Raw genomic sequence first — 19,088 nt, 5'->3', positions numbered from 1 at the left:
CAAGTATATATGATCTTACTGTTTTCAATCTGAAATTAAAGTGGTTTCCATATCCTAAACAACTTAGTAGCGGGGTATTTGGGCCTGTTAATGTTATCTGCCCTTTATTGGTCATATATCCCTGTATAAGTTAAGGTCCCTAATTCAGGGATAATAATACTATATTATTAATTAGATAATTCATCTCAGACTGTTTTGGGAATGATCAGATAATGTAAAAGTCTGGAACCATGAAATAAATCTATTATTTACTGTGGTTTAAGTCCAAATCATCTTCAATTTTGTTTTAAGGATACGGATTTTGCCACAATCAGTTATTTCAGAGGAGTGTAACTTATGGATTGTCTTATATTACCTTGAAGGGAAATTCAAATTTATTTAGGTTTATTATTTGATTTGGGATTGACATCTCTATATAGAACAAACCATTTAAATGTACACTGCTTACTAGAAATATACATTGTTCTCTATATGCTTTGAATCGATTACTTAGCACATTTACACATCCTAGGGTTGGATTTTTGTTACAACTGAGGTAAATTGGCAACCTTTAGGTAAATTCATCTCTGTACTGTAGGTCATCCCTTTACAATGATCGTCGCTACCTGTGTTTTCACAGGAGAATTAGATCCTTATCAGTCTCTGCTTCTCCAGAGGTAGGGGTGGGGATTAATTGAAGTTCTAATTATTAATTGGAATTCTAAATAATTAAAGTGGAAAGTCAGTTTGAATATGAAGCTGATGTTGGTGCTAAAAGGTAAGGACAATAACAAGGGTGTGTGTGTGTGTGTGTGTGTGTGTGTGTGTGTGTGTGTATTAGGATCTTTGCTTAGACTAGAAGAGACTATAACAACTGATAGCAGAGAAAAAGCAGACACATTCAATTATTTTGCTTCCATTTACATTCCCAATGGAAAGATCTTTACATTGAAAGCAAATAAAAATGATTATTAACAAGTTACCCAACAGTATCTTGATACCCAAGATAAATAAGGAGAGAGTAGTTTTTACATCTATTTGCCTTAAATGAATTCCACTTCCCCTGGCCTAGATGAATGACATCCCTAAATACTGAAAGAACTAGCAGATGTGATTGCTGAGCCATTCCCAGTAACATAGAACTAGACAATTCCTGGGAAAATTCTAGAACAGATAAGTAAGGGATATTTGGCAAACACCTAGGAAGGAAAGTATAGTTTGTTTCATGGTACCTAAGCATAGGTACCACTTCATTAAGGAAAGCTTCATCAAGAAAAGATCATGCAGGGGCAGCTAGGTGGCACAGTAGATAGAGCACCAGCTCTGGATTCAGGAGGACCTGAGTTCAAATTTGACCTCAGACACATAACACTTACTAGCTGTGTGACCCTGGGCAAGTCATTTAACCCCACTGCCTAGCTTAAAAAGAAAAAAAAGAAAAGAAAAGATAATGCAGGAAAGTAATATTTAAATGCTGTGGAGAAATTGTAAATTGGACCAGTTATGCCAGAAAGCAATCTAGAACTATATCCCAAAAGTCACTGACAGTATATATCCTTACAAAACAGTAGTACCACTACAAGGAATATATATCAAAGAGATCAAAGAGAAAAGGAAAGGGCCTATATATACAAAAATATTTAGGGCAATACTTTTATTGTAGGAAAGAAGTGGAAACAAAGTAGATATCCAACTGAGGAATGTATGAACATATTACAGGATATAAGTAAAATGAAATTTTATTGTGACTATGAATGGAATGGACTCATTTATAAGAAGGAAGAGGATTGCAAAATGTATTAGAAAGCAGAATCCAACAATATGTTGTTTACAAGAACCTCACTGTAAACATAATGATGAACAAAAGGTTAAAAGGTGGAACTAGGACAAAATCTATTGTGCTACAACTGAACTCAAAAAGGCATGACCTACAACAAAGAAACAGCAAAAACATATGGGATTAAAAGAGATAAACAGGGAAATTACATTATGCTGAAAGGCACATGAAATAACAGCAATACTAAACATATGTATTGAATAACAAAGAATCTAAGTACTTAAGGGAAAAGTTAAATAAATTAATAGAAATAAAATAATTGTGGGGGATCTCAATCTACCCCTTTCAGAGCTAGACAAATCTTAACCAAAAAATAAACAAGAAAGATGGCCCTCTGGTAATTACTAAATGGGCATTAAAAAAGAGTATATGTAATTATCACTTTTGTGGCACTTTTACAAAAATTGACTATGAACTAGGGCATTAAAACCTCACATGTGAATAAAAACAGGAACATTAAAAATCTATTACTAATCACAATGCAATAAAATATTATACTTAGTACAGCTCTTCTGAGGTAATATAATCCTAAAGAACTAGTGGGTCAAAGAATAATCTGTAGAAACAATAAATAATTTCATCAAAGATAATGATGATATGATAATATACCAAAATGTTTGAGATGTAGCTGAATCAGATACTTAGGGAAATTTGTATCTCACCAACAAATAAAGCATACAACAAAAACAAAAAACAATAGAAACCACAAACACAAAAATATAGATTCTCAAAAATAAAAGAAGGTAGATATTAAAAAAAAGATAGATATTAACACTAAAAACAGACAAACATAAAGGAATTAATAAGTAAAACTGGGAGTTTTTTTAAACCAATAAAATAAATCAGTTAATATGATTAAAAAAGAGGAAAACTAAATTACCAGTATCAAAAATAAAAAGAATTCATAACAAATGAAGAAATAAAGAAAATTGTTAGAAACTAGTGCAATTTAACTGAAATAGACGCATATTTACAAAAATATAAACTCCAAGATTAACAGAACAAGAGACATTGACCTTGATTTCAGAAAAATAAATTGAACAAGACATAAATGAGCACCAAAAGGGGAAAAAAAACCTAGGGCCTGATGATTATATGACTTAGGCACATAAAGAAACATTATAAACAAAATAGAGGAACAAGGATTGGGGGAGAGGGGGAAAGAACAGGCAAAGAGATAATAACCAAACTAAGAATAGGGAGGAGCAGAGATGACTAAAAGGACAATTCTGATTACACAAAATTAAGAAAAAAATTCCATAAATAAAAGAATAGAAGGAAAACAGTTAATTGGAGGAAAACACTTGAAGCTAATTTCTCTGATAAAAGGTTTCTGAGTTATGTAAGGACCTAATTCAAATGTATAAGACAAAAAGCAATTCCCCATATCAAAGGATATGAACAGGCAGTTTTCAAGAGAAGAAATCCAACCTATTAATAGTAATAACATGTTCCAAATCATTAATAATTTGCAAAATGCACATGAAATCAAGCCTGAGTTCCTACTTCATATCCATTACATTGGTAAAGCTGACCAAAAAAAAACCAAAATGCAAATATTAGAGGGGCTGGGGGAAAGGCATATTATTGCACTTGGTGGTGGTGGAACTATGAAACAATTTTAAATATGCCCCAAAATTCACTAAAATGTGTATAACCTTTGATCCAGTGATACCACTACTATGCCTATACCAAAAGAGATCAACAGAAAACAAAAAGACTCTTATGTACAAAAATATTTATAATAGCTCTCTTTGTGATATCAAAAAACTGAAACCAAGGGAATGGCTAAACAAGATATGGTATATAAATGTAATGGGTAACATTGTGCTGTTAAGAAGTGACAAAAGGGATGTCTTCAAAAGAATTTATAAAGACTTTTATGAACTGAGTGAAATGAGCAGAACCATAAGAACACTTTGTAATAAACAAAAATATTGTTTAAAAACAAACAATTGTAAAGACTTTAGAATTCTGAACAAAGCAAATTACCAAGGATTATTCCAGAGCATCAGCGATGAAGCATGTTACTCAGCACCTAGGTAGATTTAACGTGCAAAATGAGACATATATGCATGAATACGGCCAATGGGATTATATTTGTTTGATTGCAGTCAAACAAGCAGGGCTAGAAGATCTATTATGTGATATATAATTTTATACATTACAATATAAAGGAAAACAACAATGAAAGGATAAAAAAACCATAAGCAATACAATGACAAAATAGGATTCCAAATGACTGCAATTATATTTTCCCACCCTTTGGTGGAGAGGTCATGATCTGCAAGTGCAGAATGAGACATGTTTTTGGTCACAACTAATACAATACAAACTTGTTTTGTTTGAGTATGCCTATTTGTTACAAAGAATTGTTTTTCTTTTTTTTCTTGGGGGAAGGGGATCATATTTGGGAAGAGTAAAGGACTCATGATAGTGATGCAAATAAAGAACAGAAAGAAAATAGTAATAAACTTTAAAAATTTAATACATATAATTAGATGTATTTAATACAAGGCTATATGATTCATAGTTTCATATACAATCTTTTTTTTCTGGCCTTCTTTACATATGTAAGTGTTTATAACCCACCTTCAATCCCTAGTATTTTTATTTTGGTCATGTCAGAATAGCCTTATTTCCTTTTTTTGAAAGCATTTCTAAAGTAGTAATTACTGGGAATGCTGTGGATAGAATTTACCTAGGTTTTAGTGAGGTTTTTCATAAAGTATCTCATACTTTTATTTTGGACAAGATGAAGAGATACGGTTTACAGGGCAATAAAATCAGATGAATTCATAACTGGCTGGACAGATGGACTCAAAAAGCAGTTATTAATGGTGCAATATCAGCAAGGCAGAGATTGCTCACTAGAATACCCGAGGGATATGTGTTTTGCCTTGTTTGTTTATCATACTTATCAATGAATTGGATAAAGGCATATGTGGCACAGTCATCAGATCTGCAGATGAGACAAACTTAGAGAGAGAGAGCTAATATATTGGATGATAGAGTTGGAATTCTAAAAGTATATTCACAGGCTAGAGTTGAAATCTAATAAGATGATATCCAATAACAATAAATTTAAGTGTTACACTTGGATACAATAAATTGAATCAAATTAAAAAGTTTAAAAATGGGGAGGCATAATCTGACAGTTTTCATTCTGAAAAAAAAATCTGAAATTTTCAATGGGCTGTGAGCTCAATATGAATCATGAGTGTGATACAGCAACCAAAGAAGGTAATGAGAACTTGAGCTACATTGAGAGGCATAGCTTCCATGGATAGTGAGGTGAGAGTAGTCTTTCCTTATCAGAGCTCATCTGGAGAACTGTGTTCAGCTTGGGGGGGGGGGGTCACAGTTTAAGAAGGACATTCATCGTCAGTGTGGACGGTGTCTTCAGGAGAGCAGCGAGGATAGCAAAGAGGTTTGAGACAATGTTATGTGAAGGTGGTTGAAGGAACTGGGCAAGTTTAGCCTGGAAAGATAGGATTCTGGGGGGATAAGGAAGGTGTCTTCAAATATCTGAAGGGCTGACATGAAGAAGAAGAAACAAATTTGTTCTGTTTGGTCCCAGAGAACAAAACAGGGAGCAATGGGTTAAAGGTGCAGAAAGGCAAAAGCATGTCAGGAAGAACTACCTAACAATTACAGATCCCCAAAAGTGGAATCTACAGCCACTCCTTAGAGGTCTTCAAATGTAAAGTAGACAAAATCTCGTCAGATTTTGTCATAGTGGGGATTCCTTTTATATAAGGGTTGGATTAGACAGGCTCTGAGATCCCTTCCGGCTCTCAAACTGATTCTGTAATCGTAATTCCTGATTTTAAGGCAATAAAGGGACATATTCAGATAATCTTATTTAAGAGAACTGCACAACTCTTTTGATAATCAATTTGCTCTGAGGCCCACCCCACTTTATTAAACATGAAATAAACCGGAGAAACCTCTTTTCTCATAACCTTTTGCTCATCTCCCTATCATCCCCTTCATCTAATAGGCTTACATATGAATATTACTGGCTATTGTAAAATTTTTTAAATGGATTTGTGATTTGATCCATTCCAGAGTTCCTTTCCCAGGGCACTCATAATCCATCTAATAGTTACCAAAAGGATGAGTACAGATCTGGGTTTGGCCCTGTGCTGTTTACTGTACTTCCCAATGAATTGGCTACTTAGCCATAGCAAGAAAGGAATATTAAGGAACAGGCAAAAAAAATATTTATCCAAGGATACACTGATTCAATTAAGCACAGCTTCCCTGCATCAATGTTATCCATGGTGATTCACTAGCAAAGCCTTTGGGACAGGCTGAAGCTCAATGTATCTTTTCCAATTGACCTGGAAACTACATCAAAACTCTGAACTAAACTAAGGCTCTAGGAGAGGTTTTTGTTTTTGTTTTTAAGAAGTGGCCCATACCCTACAGCAACAGACTCCGGTAGATATAATCCTACTACTACATGCCACTCTTTAGTTGCAAATCTTCAACCACTTAAATGGCTTTTTGTCTCTTAATGGATAGGCCCAATTTGTGAGAAGTTTGACACAGGCCACTCAAAGCTCTGTATTTAGACTTGAATAAATTTGGGATGACTTTGTCTAGAGCCAAGGTAGTACTACAAGTAGAGGGATTGCAGGTCATATGCCACATTGTGGTGACCTGGAAAGGAGGTAGGGGGACAAGTACAAAGAGGGCTGCCGGATATTGGCAGCCAGGCTGCTATTATAGGAAGGAATACTAACACCCTGATCCATAGGAAACATCAAGGGGCAAGTTATTGAAGAGAGAAGCAATCCTGTTCAGACAGAAGTCTGAAGTGATCATAGTCTGTAGCAGCTAATCAGAGGAAGTTATGTATGTCCACCCTAGGGGTGATAAAATCAAATGACCATTTCATTTCTGCAGCCAAAAGCTTCCTGAAGCTGCCACTTACTACAGCACTTTAAAAAAGTTGTTGTTGTTCAGTCATTTCAGTCATGTCCAACTCTTCGTGACCTCATTTGGGGTTTTCTTGGAAATGATACTGAAATGGTTTTCCATTTCCTTCTCCAGGTCATTTTACAGATGATGAAATTAAGGCAAACAGGGTTAAATGACTCACCCAGGAGCACACAGCTAGTAGGTGTCCAAGGTCACATTTGAATTCAGGTCTTCTGGACTCCAGACCCAGCAGTCTATTTACTGTGTCACCTAGCTTCCCAAAATGCAATTAATCTCCCACTATTGGACCCTAGTTGTTACTAAGCAGATGATGCTTATTACTATTACCCTGAGTTGCCTCTTTGGGTTTGGTGATAAAAGATGAGCTCTCTTTAAGAGGTGAATAGATAGAGCACAAAAGGCCTAAGATTGTTAAATGGAAAATAGAAATTTTGCATTCAAGATTGAGCTTGAACTTTCTTCAAATTTTATTTATAACAAGATTGGTAAGATAAATACGATTTAGCTCTTCTAGTACTATGTCAACTTATTGGTCTTTGGATAAGGATCTCACATTTTGAGCAAGAAAAATCAAATTAAAGTTTGTTGATGGATTAAAAATTGATTTTTAGCACCCTCTGCCACTTTTCCCACTACTCTGCCACTGTCACAGGAGAAGTTGAAAGGTATGAAGACTATTTAAATTTTTTTTCTTTGTTTTACTTGTTGCCCATGGTGAAAATAAAAATATTAATTACTATCCTACTTGTGATATACTTTTCTATGATTACTTAAGTTAGTCACTGGAAAACAACTGTTCTGTTTCTGGGTTCAAACACAAAGTCTTTCAAGCATAGTAGAAGCTGTCAGAGCTTATACTTCATTGTCAAGAGTCTTCAAAAATCCAGGGTTACTCCTCGAAAGACAGTGAATACTGTAACTCTATCTTAAAGATAAGAGTAAGAGAATCAATTGTCCCTGTGAGAGGAGCTACCAAAATTGGTGTTCTATTAACAATAAGTAAAATACAACACATGGCTTAGGGTTTTAGCTGGTCAGTAGGTTTTATTCTATTTTAATAGCTTAGAAATTAAAGTTATTGTTTTAGGTAAAGACTAAAACTTCCTGAGCTCCTCCAGTAGCCTTTCAATCAGACTGACAGGGAAAGAAAGGAAGTGAGGTATTAAAGTGTGTAGATAACATAAAGGAACATTCAGTTCCTTCATGTAGAGAGGAAGAGGAAGAGTGTGTCTCTACCTCTCTTCTCAGCTATGCTTAATCATCAGTGGAGACATCACTCAGTTTACAGTCAGATCCATTATTCTGGTTTAAAAATCATTACTTTATTAACACTGATAAGACCTTTCTACAGTTCCTAATGCTCCTTTCTGGTGTCTGACCTGCTTGTGATTGCTGGCATTCTCTTCACATAAGTCCTCTTGATTTTAAGGCCAGGGTCAAAGGGTAACCTAGGAATCAAGATGACCTTCTCTTGTAGAACATGGGGGGCTTGGGTTTAAATCATGGGAAAACCAAGAGAATGAGAACCACAATGTGTTAGCAAAAAAGAACTTTTATTGAATGAGGATAAACTTACATTTCCAGCAGCACGGACACAGTACAGACCCTGCAAGCAGTATAGACAGCTTGTAGGGGAAATCCCTTTTATAGAGGACCAGCAACCTGAACAGTCACATCTTCCCCCAAAAAACTTAAAAAAAAATCAAAGAGTAAGAAGCTGCAGACATACTTTCAGTTATAAGACTAACCCCAAACCTGCTCCTTCTTCTAACTTTCCTATTCCTTTTGATGAGACCACCAGTTACCAAAACGTGAATCCTCAGATTCATCTATAGAAAATTTGTTGGGAATGAACAAGAATTACATAAGATGAGAAAGTGAAGGAACATTACAAACTGCATCAAAGGAGAAAATATTCACAAATCTTTCCATTTCTCAAAGAAAACAATGTTCCTTTGCAAACTAATTTTCAGTCTTCTTCTTTAAAATAACTTGCTTGTAGACTTACATGAACTGATAGAAAGTGAAGTGAGCAGAACCAGGAGAACATTGTACACAATAACAGCAATATTGTACAATGATCAACTGTGAATGACTTAGCTATTCTAGCAATGCAAAGATCAAAGACAATTCTGAAGGATTTATGATGAAAAATATTATCCACCTCCAGAGAAAGAAAGATGGAGTCTGAATGCAGATCAAAGCATACTATTTTTCACTTTTTTTTGTGTGGGTTTTTTTGGGGAGATCTGTGTTTTCTTTCACAATATGATTAATATGGAAACATATTTTGCATGACTGCACATGTATAACCTGTATCAAATTGCTTGCCTTCTCAATGAGGGGGGAAGGGAGAAACGGAGAGAATCTGGAACTCAAAAATTTTTTTAAATGAATGTTAACTGTTTTGACAAGGAATTGGAAAAAATAAAATATTAAAAAAAAAAAACTTACTTGCTTATGTGCTTCAGCTACTTAATCTCATTTGTATTGAAATCATTTCCACTAAGACACATAGATAAAAAGGAATGTTCACACTTTTAGGTCACTACATTACAAGTTAATGGTTTTAATAGCAACTTTAAACAAGAATGGAATAGGAACTCTATTTCATAAATAGGCATGTTTCATATGCTTATTTATGCTTTCCCTATTTTCTTTCTCTTCCTAATGATGGGGTCAGTAGTCTAGAGTTCAAGGCAGGAATAAGACCATGTTATTTATTTCCTGTCTGGTCCACTGATTATCCTCTCTCTCTATAGCAACACAGCTTAGACCTCAAAATGAGGTATAAAATTCCTGGAACCCCACTCCCCTCCACCCTTGTCAGTGGAAGGGGTAGTATTTCCTGTTCTGCATTATCATGGTTTAATAAAACACTGAATGAATAATTCTATTGCCTCCATCTTTTTTTAAACTTACTTTATAATTTCTCAAAGACCAAGGATTGTACCTATCTATACCAGCAAAAAAACCCTTAAATTTCATGTGTTTATTTTGGTTATGTGCAGTACTATTTTTGTTATATAGCACAGTACTGCACTATAACTGAAATCATTATTTTTCTTTGGAGATTGCAATCCCAGCCTATCACATAAAGGACTGTTATATATTATATACCTTAGAGAACTATAAGCAGTACAGTGAAGCTCTCTATTCTGAAGTTTTCCACCACTGACCTATATAACTCTACCTTTCTTGTCTGTCTCTTTACCTCTAGCCTTCCTTCCATCAAATGTGAAACGTGAAAATAATAAACAGTGAAAAGAATCATCTTTTCCAAAAGTTGCTTTTTTATAACGTTCCCCTTTATTTACTAATTTCTTTTAATTTTGTGGCCATATTTAGTCTGGTCAAAGATTGAAGAGCTATATTTAACTCCCAGATGTCAAAGGAGTACAGTGTTTGTCTAGAGGTGAGAGCATACTTCTGAAAAGGACACAGGTACTTTGCATTCCTAATGCCCTCCATTATGAGTCCATACTTGGATGAAATTAATACCAGCTTTTGGTTTCAACAAACCTGAAGAGTACGACATAGGATATTCAAGTTAGGACTATGGTGGTAAAATTAGTTCTTTAAGATATCAGCAATCATTTCTTTAATATGATTACATTGCACGTAGTAGTGAAACCCTAAATTAATTCACATAAATTTTTAATTTCTCAACAATTCTGAACTCAAATATAATATTATAGAGCTATTATTAGGTTGTTTTTTTGTTTGGTTGGTTTTTGGTTTTTTTGCAAGGCAATTGGGGTTAAGTGACTTGCCTAGGGTCACACAGCTAGTTAAGTGTCAAGTGTCTGGTCTGAGACCGGATTTGAACTCAGGTCCTTCTGATTCCCGGGCTGGTGCTCTATCCACTGCCCCATCTAGCTGCCCCTGTTATTAGGGTGTTAAACATTGTTTCAAAAGCAGGTCGACTTGGAAAACATGATAGGATCTATGACAAGATATATAAGTACAGATATTAAAGAGGTCATGTTACCTCAAGAGCAAACATCCTGTCCATCATGCTTCGTGATGAAGTGGCATCAGCTACAATGTGAACTTCGACACCTCGGCCAACCAATTCCAGAGCTGTTTGCTGAATGCACACATGAGTCTAACAGAAAAGTGTTGAGATTATAACAACAATAAAACACAACATAAGTTGCTTTGATACCCCTCTATTCTTAAAAATAATAAAAAACAACATAAATAGGCTTAATAAGCACAAACTAGCACTTCTATTTGTCAAGATCACATTTTAAAAGATAAATACAAATCAACACAATAACATTTAATAAGAAAAATACCTACTTCTACTCCAAATAAGACAACACTACGAACTCCTGGAATTTCTGCTAATGCTGCTTCTACTTCTGGTATTACCATTGAAAATTTAGTCTTCGGAAGCACCAGTTTAACACCTGTTAAATCAATTTCTTGTACAGTACTGCCAAGACCTTTGGGGTACTGTTCTGTTACAATAACCGGAATTCCTAAAATCCGTGCCCCCTGCAACTGAAAAAAAAAAAGAATAATTTTTTTTTCCAAAAAGATATATTATGCCTCAAATAAACAGAACAGAAATTTAATACATTACACAAGTTATTTTTTTAAACCTACCAATCTTTGCCCTACACTAATGATATCACCAAAATACTTGATGGCTGGTCTGAATCTTTCTTGCATATCACAGCAAAAAAATACAGTGCTTGAAGGTGTAAGATTTCCCAGTGTGGTGAGCTGGAAAAAGAAAAGAAGGGGGAAAATTAGTTCATTTTCGAATTTTAATTCTGGAATATATTCATTAACAAATTTTTAATGTTTAAAACTTAAAGCAGGCAATGAGATGCCTTAAAAATGAAAGACAAAAACTGGAAACTGGCCATTTGAAATGAACTGTGACAGAGCAAGAAGTGCTTAGAAAAGTGAGAGAAAATCAGAAAAATGATGCTTAGCTAATGAACACACAAAGTAGAATTATAAAAACCAGAAACTTTTTAATATTGAAATTTGTGCCCTAAGTGACTCCACTGTTTTCAGTCTGGCTTGTCTTCTGGTATGTACCTGCTTGTTAGTCAGCACCTAGCATTAATCAGTCTGTTTGGAGAGGCATCAGCCAGTCTGCAGGCATGAACTTTGATCCCATTCCCTACCAGACAATCAGCATATAACAATATGGGCTTCCATCCCAACCCCCTTACCTCTAGTCTCATTTCCCTTATGATGTAGCAATGCTGGAGGAGCTGAAATCCAATGGCCTATCATCTTTTGGAAATATGCATCTTCTGGGGCAATAAACTTGTCTCTGAGATAATACTAGCTCATCCCCTTTTAAAAAACCTGTACCTATCAAGATTAATATTGCCTGTATTAGAAAGGCTGTCTTTAAAAAGCAGCTGGCAGTTTGTGGCCCCCGTTGACCCTTGTGGCCATCCCACCAAGGTGTTTTCCAATAAACTCCTTTTAATTGTCTCTACGTAAGTTTTCCTACTTTAATCAGGGTGAGCAAAGATTGTCTTTTAACATTAAAAAACGCACCTTTTAGGAAGAGAGCAAAAATAGGAGAAATAAAGGTTTTTAATCAATGGTGCTTCACTTTTAAAAGAAGCATCTAACCACTTGCTAAATGACGGGCAACATACCATGAGAACAAAAGTCTAAAGCAATATCTATTCTCAAATATGTATTAGGACAATGTGGAAATCAAATGAATTAAGATTTTTTTTTTGGCTAGTCAATGGGGTTAAGTGACTTGTCCAGGGTCATACAGCTAGTGTTAAGAGTCTGAGGCTGGATTTGAACTCAGGTCCTCATGACTCCAGGGCAGGTGCTCTATCCACTGTGCCACCTACCTGCCCCAAATTAAGATTTTTTAAAAAATTACACTACCTCATTTGATATTGCCACATTTAACAACAGACTCCACTATAGGAATCTACAAGAAGAATTCATGTCAATTGAGCCTTAAAGGAGGGTGTGTTCTTGTTTATTTGTTGTCAGTCACAACAGACTCTTGGCAACTCCATTTGGGGTTTTCTTGGCAAAGATACTAGAGTAGAAATAGATACCATTGCCCTCTTCAGATCATTTAACATATGAGGAAACTGAGGCAAACAGGGTTAAATGACTTGCCCAGGGTGACATTGCTAGTAAGTGCCTGAGGCCTGCGGTTTTCCTGACTCCAAGCCTGACACTGTGCCACCTAGCTGCCCAGAGAAGGAGCCTTTCCTAACTGCCAAGTTTTTGTATTGCAGGGATATCGCAAGGATTAGGACTGGGTGGTGAATATAACCTTTACAATTACCTTGAATAACAATACACATTAATTTTCATTGAAGTTTATAAGGTACTTTCTTCATAACATCTCTATGAAATAAGTCAATAACCCCTCAGACATATATTCTACAAATCTCCCTTAAGTATCCTGTTTCCCCACAAAAATTTTTTTCAACTTTATCCTCTAATTAGAATGTAACATGGAATTTGTTTGTCTTGTTTGTGGTAATGATATTACTTACTAAAAACTTTAAGGGTAGGGGCAATGCCATAGTAATCTTTATTCTTTGTACGTACTAGGCACTCAATAGTCATATGATAAATGAATGAATGAGATCCTAGATTCAATAAACCAAATAAAATTAGATTAAATTTCATGGTTGCAAATGTAAAAGGCCACACTTGTATTTTTTTTTTTAAATCAAGAACACAGTATGGGGAGTGGGGAAGATAGAGCAAGGCTAGACAATAACTCATGCGAAAGGCAACAGGAGTAACTGTGGGGAAATGGAGGCATGTTAGAAAATAAAGGAACTACAAACATCTACAAACACCTCAGTCAAGTTCTAAAAACACAATGGAAGGGTGGATAGTATACCGACCCTGAAGTCTGGAGTACCTGAGTTCAAATCTGGTCTCAGACCAAACACTTGACACTAGCTATGTGACCCTGGGCAAGTCACTTAACCCCAATTGCCTAAACAAACAAAACACAAGGTTTGGTCCTAGATGAGTAGTGACTAGGCCCCATCACACTGAGGACTTCTTGAGTTTGACCCCAGTATTTTGGTTGGCCTCCTCTCTGTCTTTATCTCCTGGCACAGTCCCCAACCAATTTTTGACTGCAAAATCTCAAGAGTTTGGCTTCCTAGGTTCTGCCCTGACACTTTCTTCTGCAATACCTCAGGCAGGGCTGCCTGGGTTCCTGTTCAGACCCTGCCATAAGTCCACATTGGTTTTACATTCAGAGTACCCTGGCTTGTCTTTATTTAGAGATTCTGCAAGATTCTGGCAGTCTTTTTGTGCAATTTTAGAGTGCATACAGAAGCTTACAGGAGTTTCCCCTTGCTTTTCTTTATCTAATTGCCCTCTCCATTGTGTTTTGTTTGTTTTTGTTTTTGTTTTTTTTTTAGGCAATTGGGGTTAAGTGAGTGAGACTATATTGGACTCTTTTCTCTTTACCACTTGAACTTCTCTCAGTCTAAAGAAAGAAAAAAATATAAAGAATTCACCAAATCATTTAATGAAAGAAATTTCAAGATAAAACTCCTAAGAATATTATAGCAAAAATCCAGAGTATTAAAAAAAATTGCAGGTGGCCAAAAACAAAAAGATCAAGTACCAAGGAACCACAGTAAGTATCACACAGGACTTGGCAGCTGCCACTGTAAAGAAGAGAGTTTGGAATATCATATTCCAAAAGGCAAAAACAAACAAATAAATAAATAAATAAAGTCTTGTAACCAAGAATAACCTGTTCAGCAAAACTGAGTGTGTGGAGGGAGTTTACAGGGAAAAAAAGAAATAAAAGAAAAGATTTCCAAGCATCCTTGATGAAAAGGTCAAAATGCAGTAGAAACTTGAAAATGCAAGTACAGGAGTCAAAAGTATTTATGGGACAACACAATGATGAAATGTTTATGTTCTAAAGGGAGAGAAGAAACAAGATTCCCTTCAGATACTTCAGGTCATAAAGTTAAATCAAATAACAGAAGGCCTGGTGCTTTTGTTCAGTTTTGATGATCTCAGGAGAAGAAGGAAAAGATGGAGAAAGGGGAAAACACTGAGGAAGAACATAGGAGGAATCAAACGGAATATTGCTATCACTTGTTCTAGGGGTTCATGGAATAAAGAGTATACAAGCAAGGTGTGGAAAACCAGGTATTCCAAGATGAGCCTCACTTCCGTCTGAAGCAAAAAAGGAAGGTCGAACACACACACACACACACACACACACACACACACAAACACACACACACACATTCAGAGAACTGTCATAAGCAAAACAAAGTCTCATGTCATATAGTAAAGTGTGAAAGGGGGATAAAAGGAAAGAAAGAGTGAAAACCTGAGGTGGGGGAATGGCAAGGGGAAAACAAAAGAGGAAATAAGGCAAAACAAGAAGCTTCAATTGGAAATCACTAATGTTAAACTATTCTCTTTCAATACCTTCTTGTAGAAAGGGCAGTAGGTGTCAGGGTGGAGGCAAAGAGGAAAATGTACAAGAGGCCTTGATGGAGAAAAATACCCGATTAACAATCATTTTACTGTGAACATGAATGAGATGAACTCATCATAAAATGGAAAAGCACAGGAAATGGATTAGCAGAATCCAAAAATATGTTATATACAGGAAACATACTTGGAACATAAAGGTTCACATAGAATTCAAAAAGAAACTGGAGCAAAATCAATTATGTTTAAGGTCAACTCAAAAAACCTGAGGCAGCAATCATGATTTCAGACAAAGTAGAGGAAAAAAAGAGGAGATAAAGAGATAGGCAAAGAAACTATGTTAAAGGCACAAAAGAAAAGAATATCAATACTTAATAAATATCTATATCAAATCTCATGACATCTAAATACTTAAAAGAAAAATTAATCAAGAGTTAATCAAATTATAGGTAGAAATAGTAAACTATGATGGTGGGGAAACTCAATATACACCTTTCAGACTGAGACAAATCTAACCAAAAGATAGATAAGAAAAAAGTTAAGAACCTGAATAGAATAAATTAGATGTTAGATCTCTGATTATTACTGAATGATATTAGAATTTAAGCTCCCTACAAGTATTATTTCATTCTCTGTACTTATATCTCCAGTCCCTGATACATAGCAGGTGCTTAAAAGATTATTGGTTTGTTGATGGGGGCAAAAGGGGTTTACATATTTTTTGAGCTGGGAAGACCAATACTAACAGTCTACTAGGACATAAAAATTTAACAAATACAGAAAAGAAAATATACACATATTTCCTTTTCTGATCACAATGCAACAAATTATATTTAATAAAGAGCCTTTACAGAAAGGATAAAATTAATTAGAGATTAAATAATTTAACCTTAAAGAAATGGTGAGTCAAAAATACATTATGGAAACAATGTAAAATTTCCTCTAAGAAAATAACAGTAATGAAATATATATCAAATGGAGCTGAAGTTGTCCTTAGGAGAAAAATTTGATGTTACTAAATACTAATTAACGAAAGACAGAAATAACAGATTAATGAACTGGCCATGCAAACAAGAAAACTAACAAAGCATCAATTAAAAATCCCTAACAAAACACCAAGTAGAAATTCTGAAATTAACAAGAGATTAACAAAGTTAGAAGAAAACCACAATGAGCTGATAAATAAAACTACAAGATCAAAAAAAGTTAAACTGTTGTCCAGTCTGATTAAAAAGAGAGAAAATAAAACCAAATTGTATAAAATATGTGAATTCATAACAAATGAAGGTGAAATAAAAGAAACTATTAGAAACGACAAACCATATCTTTGCCAGGAAAACACGAAAAGGGGTTATGAAGAGTCAGATACAACTGAACAACAACATTAGAAACGTTTTTGTCTAATTATATGACAATAAAATTGATGACTTTGATAGAATGGATGAATATTTAGAAAAATATAAAATATTCATGTGATAGGACCAATATTGTTACCAAGGTTTCCCGCATACCCTCCTCTCCCCATTGATCCAGATGTAAGTCAAGATAATCTATGCTTCCCTTGACACAATAAATCACCATAACCTGCACTGCTTAGTATGATCTCATACTAAGACAGGGGGTGGGGAGATCAGGAGACATCTACAGAAGCCAATTCCCACTGTGTCCTTTGTGAGGGACTGTCTGATGTTGGCAGCTACCAGGTTGGGCACTGTGGCAAGGGTAGGGTAAGATGTGGGTATTTTGGAAGTCAAGGCAGGGGCTGTGGTAGGCAGAGTCGTGGTGAACTGGGATGGGCTGGATACGGAGAAGCCCTGAGGCAGTGGGCAGTGCTTGTGAGATAAGCTGGGTACAAGGAAGTAGCCGGAGCTTGAGCTCCTGAGGCAAGAGGCGGTGCCACGTGGGAGTGGGATGGCAGAGGACTGAGTTCCCTTTGCTTAGTCCCCTCCCTATATGCAACATCATCCCCAGATGCCTCTTGTGACCTTCCTGACTTCCTGGGTCCCTTTGTGCAGCACTGACCCCAGACCCCTCCTGAGTCTGACTTCCTAGGTCACATACTCTTGTCTATGCACCATTCCCAGATGCCTCCTCCCTGTATCCGGTCCTAGCCTCCTACGTCACTCCCTCCCCCTTGGTGTGCTAAACTCAGACAGCCCCTTCCGGTATCTGACCCTACAATCATTGGCTAGTAAGCGGGCTGGGGAGGAGGGGCTAGGTAGTTAGTTAGGAACAAGCGTGGTCAGATCACACGCGCTCTCTCCTGGCTCCTGCCCTGTTGCTCTGGCCTTGCTGCTTGGGCTTGCTATGATGGCTTACTGTGTTGGCCTCTGAATAAAGCTCTGGTGTTGGCGCCTCCCGATAGCTCGTCTCTGTGTGGTTATCCAGCAGAGGACCGAAGACTCGAGTGTGAGTATGACTCTGGTAGTGTGCTCCTTATAGGAGGAGCGGGTACTGGCGTGCATCTGGCAGAAGGTCGGCGTGCGGCCAGTATAGTCCTTGTTGTGTATCCTGGCTATGGTAGAGCTAAGTTAACTTTTTTTTTTTTTTTGCTTAGTGCATTTTGTCTCACCATCAAACCTAAACTAAAAAAGTACTGGTGACAGGTCTGCCACTAAGATTTAGTGTATTTGGTAACTGAAATGAGATGAGATATTGTCACTCAAATCATGACTGAATTGGAAGAAGAGTACTGAAAGTCTGTGGGGTCATCAGAAGAATGGCAAAAGCCCTTCTAAGACATTTATGGGGAATACTCTCAATGAATATGAACTGGATCCTGCTCACATCAAGCTATTAGCTCAGTGGGTGTTGGGAGAAGCTGCAAGAGAGGATAAAGTATGAAGTCCAGAATACCCTTGTTGTTGTTAACCATCCTGCAGAGACTAGACTGCCGGCATAATAAGACTGAAAGCAAATTTTAAAGCCACATTCAGAAACTAGAGCCAAAGTTCTCTCATTTTAGGGATTGTTCAATGAAAGCTGAGGGGCAAATAATAGCAGCTGCAAAAACAGAGATCTCTCCTGATGAGGCTGAAGACTGACAAGCTACAGGTAGAAGACCAAAGTACACTCTCAAACCAGAGGTTCCAATTTAGATATATCATGCAGAAATCAAAGAAATCATGTAGAATGAGAATGGAAGTAAGAAACGTAGGAACTTCAAATGGTGGTTAAAAAAAAAAAAAGACATTATTTCTCCTGAGAGGAGGGCGATTTCCTCTGCTGAGGATATATGAGGTCAGTAGGCCTTCACCACTAAGGAACTGGGTAGGCTGCAAAGAAGTTCAAGCCTAATAAATCACTGGAGCCAGTGTTGAGACCTTCTCTGCAGCTGAGTTCCAGAGATTTAAGTCCTCCAAGGACTTATTATTATTATAGTCAGAAAAATCAGACGTAGGCTCCAAATGAAGGTCAATCATCTTTTTCCCCCTATTTTTAGGTGACTGAGATGAATTACTCACACCAAGTCCCATAAAGGTGAATTTCCATTGTAGTAGTTACTTGATGGGGATCTTTAAGAGAGGGCATGAAATACCTAAAGGAAATGAGTTTGAGAGATTGGATCTACACACACATTCACACAGTTTCACAAACTATATGACTGGCCTGCCTTGGGCACTTAGATCCCACCTTCTGGATGCAGTCTCCGACAGAATGCCTTCAGATTTTAGCTCTAGGTTTCCCCTAGAACACAACTATACAGGTGTAGGCTAAGCAACTAGTGAAGTTTGAACAGTAAATTGAGGCAGCTGTGACTTGTGCAAATATTGCTATCAGTGTAAATAGGTGCTCTGGGAATGAGGGGAGGAGTCCTAAAGCCTACTCCTCCACTGGATAAATGGACAGAACAATGACATCCCCTGCGGGAGGAAGC

The 19,088-nt window shown here is 36.5% G+C and overlaps 1 protein-coding gene across 1 annotated transcript in view; it reads right to left on the bottom strand.

Moving 5' to 3' along the window:
- ISOC1 (isochorismatase domain containing 1) overlaps positions 1 to 19,088 on the bottom strand; it is a 61,830-nt gene that overhangs the window by 18,117 nt on the left and 24,625 nt on the right. The window contains exons 2-4 of the mRNA XM_027869207.1: positions 11,381 to 11,500; positions 11,072 to 11,275; positions 10,758 to 10,874 (exon numbers count right to left, since the gene is read on the bottom strand). Coding sequence (XP_027725008.1) covers positions 10,758 to 10,874; positions 11,072 to 11,275; positions 11,381 to 11,500 — 441 coding nt within the window. The remainder of the gene's footprint in view (positions 1 to 10,757; positions 10,875 to 11,071; positions 11,276 to 11,380; positions 11,501 to 19,088) is intronic.

Source organism: Vombatus ursinus, unplaced genomic scaffold (genome assembly GCF_900497805.2).
Source record: "Vombatus ursinus unplaced genomic scaffold, bare-nosed wombat genome assembly UNPS02014792.1, whole genome shotgun sequence".
Classification (NCBI taxonomy): Eukaryota; Metazoa; Chordata; class Mammalia; order Diprotodontia; family Vombatidae; genus Vombatus; species Vombatus ursinus.
The sequence above is the reverse complement of the archived record's forward strand: the minus strand, read 5'-3'. Positions and strand labels throughout refer to the sequence as shown.